A 2,324-nucleotide genomic window follows, 5' to 3' on the forward strand; every position below is an offset into this window, starting at 1 on the left:
TATATAATGCATTATTATACATATATAATGCATTATTATACATATGTAAAAACAGGAGGAGGTACAGGTAATAACATTAAAAATAAATACCAATTTACCCCTGGTGACTGTATATATTTATATATTTCTCAGGTATGATCGATCTCATGAAAGACCCCGAAATTTCTGCAGCTTTTCCGAAATCCACGTTCGACACGATCTCCAGCTGTCGTACATTTTCAGTGCTCAGCGACTACTTGAGTATGCAAATGCTGTTTAGTCAACTGTCAATCACCCATCACGAAGACCTTTTCATGATAGATGCAGCATGGTCGATCAGCAGTAAAGTAGTGCTGAGTAATGACAAAGCAGATCCTGAGACTCTAGCGTCGTTAAATATCTATCTCCAGCAACAAGCCGAAATCGTCAGCCGAGCGTTAGAAGTGAAGGCAAATATGAGGCGTAACCTTATCATGTTAAAGCTTGTCTCTTTTCTGACTACCTTTTTTGTTGGAATGAGAAAACGTATGAAAATCCCGCATAAAGACCGTTTGCTGAAGCCATATCCTGGTAAGACGATATTTTTCATTATTATTATTATTATTAATATAGAAAGGATTGAGGTAACTCCTCCTGAAGATATAGAGTCAAAATTAAAAGAAAAGTGCCATTGTTATCTAGTGAACGATATTTCGACATCTTGTGTGTCTTCAACTGGTTCAAAAAATAAATTTGTCAATCTACTTCATTTTGGTTAATATAGAAAGGATTGAGGTAACTCCTCCTGAAGATATAGAGTCAAAATTAAAAGATGTCGAAATACCGTTCACTAGATGACAATGGCACTCTTCTATTATTATTATTATTATTATTATTATTATTATTATTATTATTATTATTAATGTGGGATCATATCCTAAGCTTTGCGGTAATCAATTATTATTATCGTTATTGTTTTGCAAACTTTAGAAGCTATTAACTCTTTATTTATTGATTTTTGGCGAAAATGAATTTCATGACAATTACTTCACACCAATACACTAAATATGAAATCAATTGGAACAAAAATTAAAGAAATTGAAAAGTGGCAGCCAAACAGAAAGGATCCAAATTTATCAGTATAAATATATTCTAAAAACTATGAAGTGTGCTGGTCGGTAATGGAGACACATATTTTAAATTGGACAGGTCATGGACTTGCAACATTCTGCCGCGAGAATCAAATCCGTATGGATGGTAAATCCATCTGGATCCATCAATCATGAAACCGAGGTTCTAGTTAAGATTTTCGGGACCTTATTCAGTCTGGATTTCTAAATGGATAAAATCTGAGAAGAGGTTACGAGCAAGGTAGCCAATCTCACTCACAAAAATGTACTGAGAGGAAGTGATCCTTGAGAGCTCCGAAGTGGCTAACAACTATATCAGCGTTTTTCAAACTATGGATCCCGATCCTTCAGTGGGTCGTGAGAAAAATAAAATGGGTCGCGACAGAAATGAAGGAAAGAAAAAAAAACGCAAGTGGGTGCAAAATGCAGGATGTAAACCAACGTTTTTCAGACTGGGGGTCCCTTCACTGGGTTGCGAGATAAATAAAATGGGTCGCGACAAAAAAGTTTGAAAACGCCTCGGGAAATGATTCCTTACTTAAAGAAACATAAGTTAAGCGCTTCTCAGCTAGTCTCCCAGGGCGTCTGAATAAAGAATGTTTAACCCATTACCTCCCATAATTGTATTCACTGGAATTCTTTTTATGAAACTTTAATTTTTAGCATAAAACAGCCTTAGAAACACGCTGAAATGATCAAAATAACATTTCAAAATAACATTCTAACTAGAAATAAGCGAGATATTGGGTGAAAAATTAGCAAACCTCATTTGAATATCAGAGAAATATACCTAGTAGATATAGCAAAAAGGTTAGATGTGTGTAAATATTGACAGATAATTACGAAATTTGTAATTTTTAAGTGATCTCATATGAGATCACTGGTAAGTAATGGGACAACAGTAACAGGATATGAACTGTTGACACTTCGTTGTATAATTCCAGTTCTCAGCTCCGTCAGTTGTAGTACTTAATAAATTATTGAGGCAATTATTATTTATATATATCAATATATATATATATATTGTTCTTATTGTAGTTGATGAATGTCGAACAGAAACAGATTTACCTCCCCTCATGCTGCCTCCCGAGTGCACATTTTCGTTCTTCAAAAATGAGGGCCCTTATTTCCACCTTCACGGAGGTAAGTAGCCGCCATGACACTGATTTAGGGATGAATTTTCTCATAAAATCTGTTCTCTCCCTCTCTCTCTCTCTCCCTCCCTCTCTCTCTCTC

The 2,324-nt window shown here is 35.2% G+C and overlaps 1 protein-coding gene across 1 annotated transcript in view; it reads left to right on the top strand.

Moving 5' to 3' along the window:
- Positions 1 to 2,324, top strand: part of LOC106877194 (ankyrin and armadillo repeat-containing protein) — a 39,728-nt gene that overhangs the window by 7,542 nt on the left and 29,862 nt on the right. The window contains exons 4-5 of the mRNA XM_014926036.2: positions 133 to 549; positions 2,127 to 2,231. Of these exons, the coding sequence (XP_014781522.1) occupies positions 133 to 549; positions 2,127 to 2,231 (522 nt within the window). The remainder of the gene's footprint in view (positions 1 to 132; positions 550 to 2,126; positions 2,232 to 2,324) is intronic.

Source organism: Octopus bimaculoides, chromosome 9 (genome assembly GCF_001194135.2).
Source record: "Octopus bimaculoides isolate UCB-OBI-ISO-001 chromosome 9, ASM119413v2, whole genome shotgun sequence".
NCBI lineage: Eukaryota > Metazoa > Mollusca > Cephalopoda > Octopoda > Octopodidae > Octopus > Octopus bimaculoides.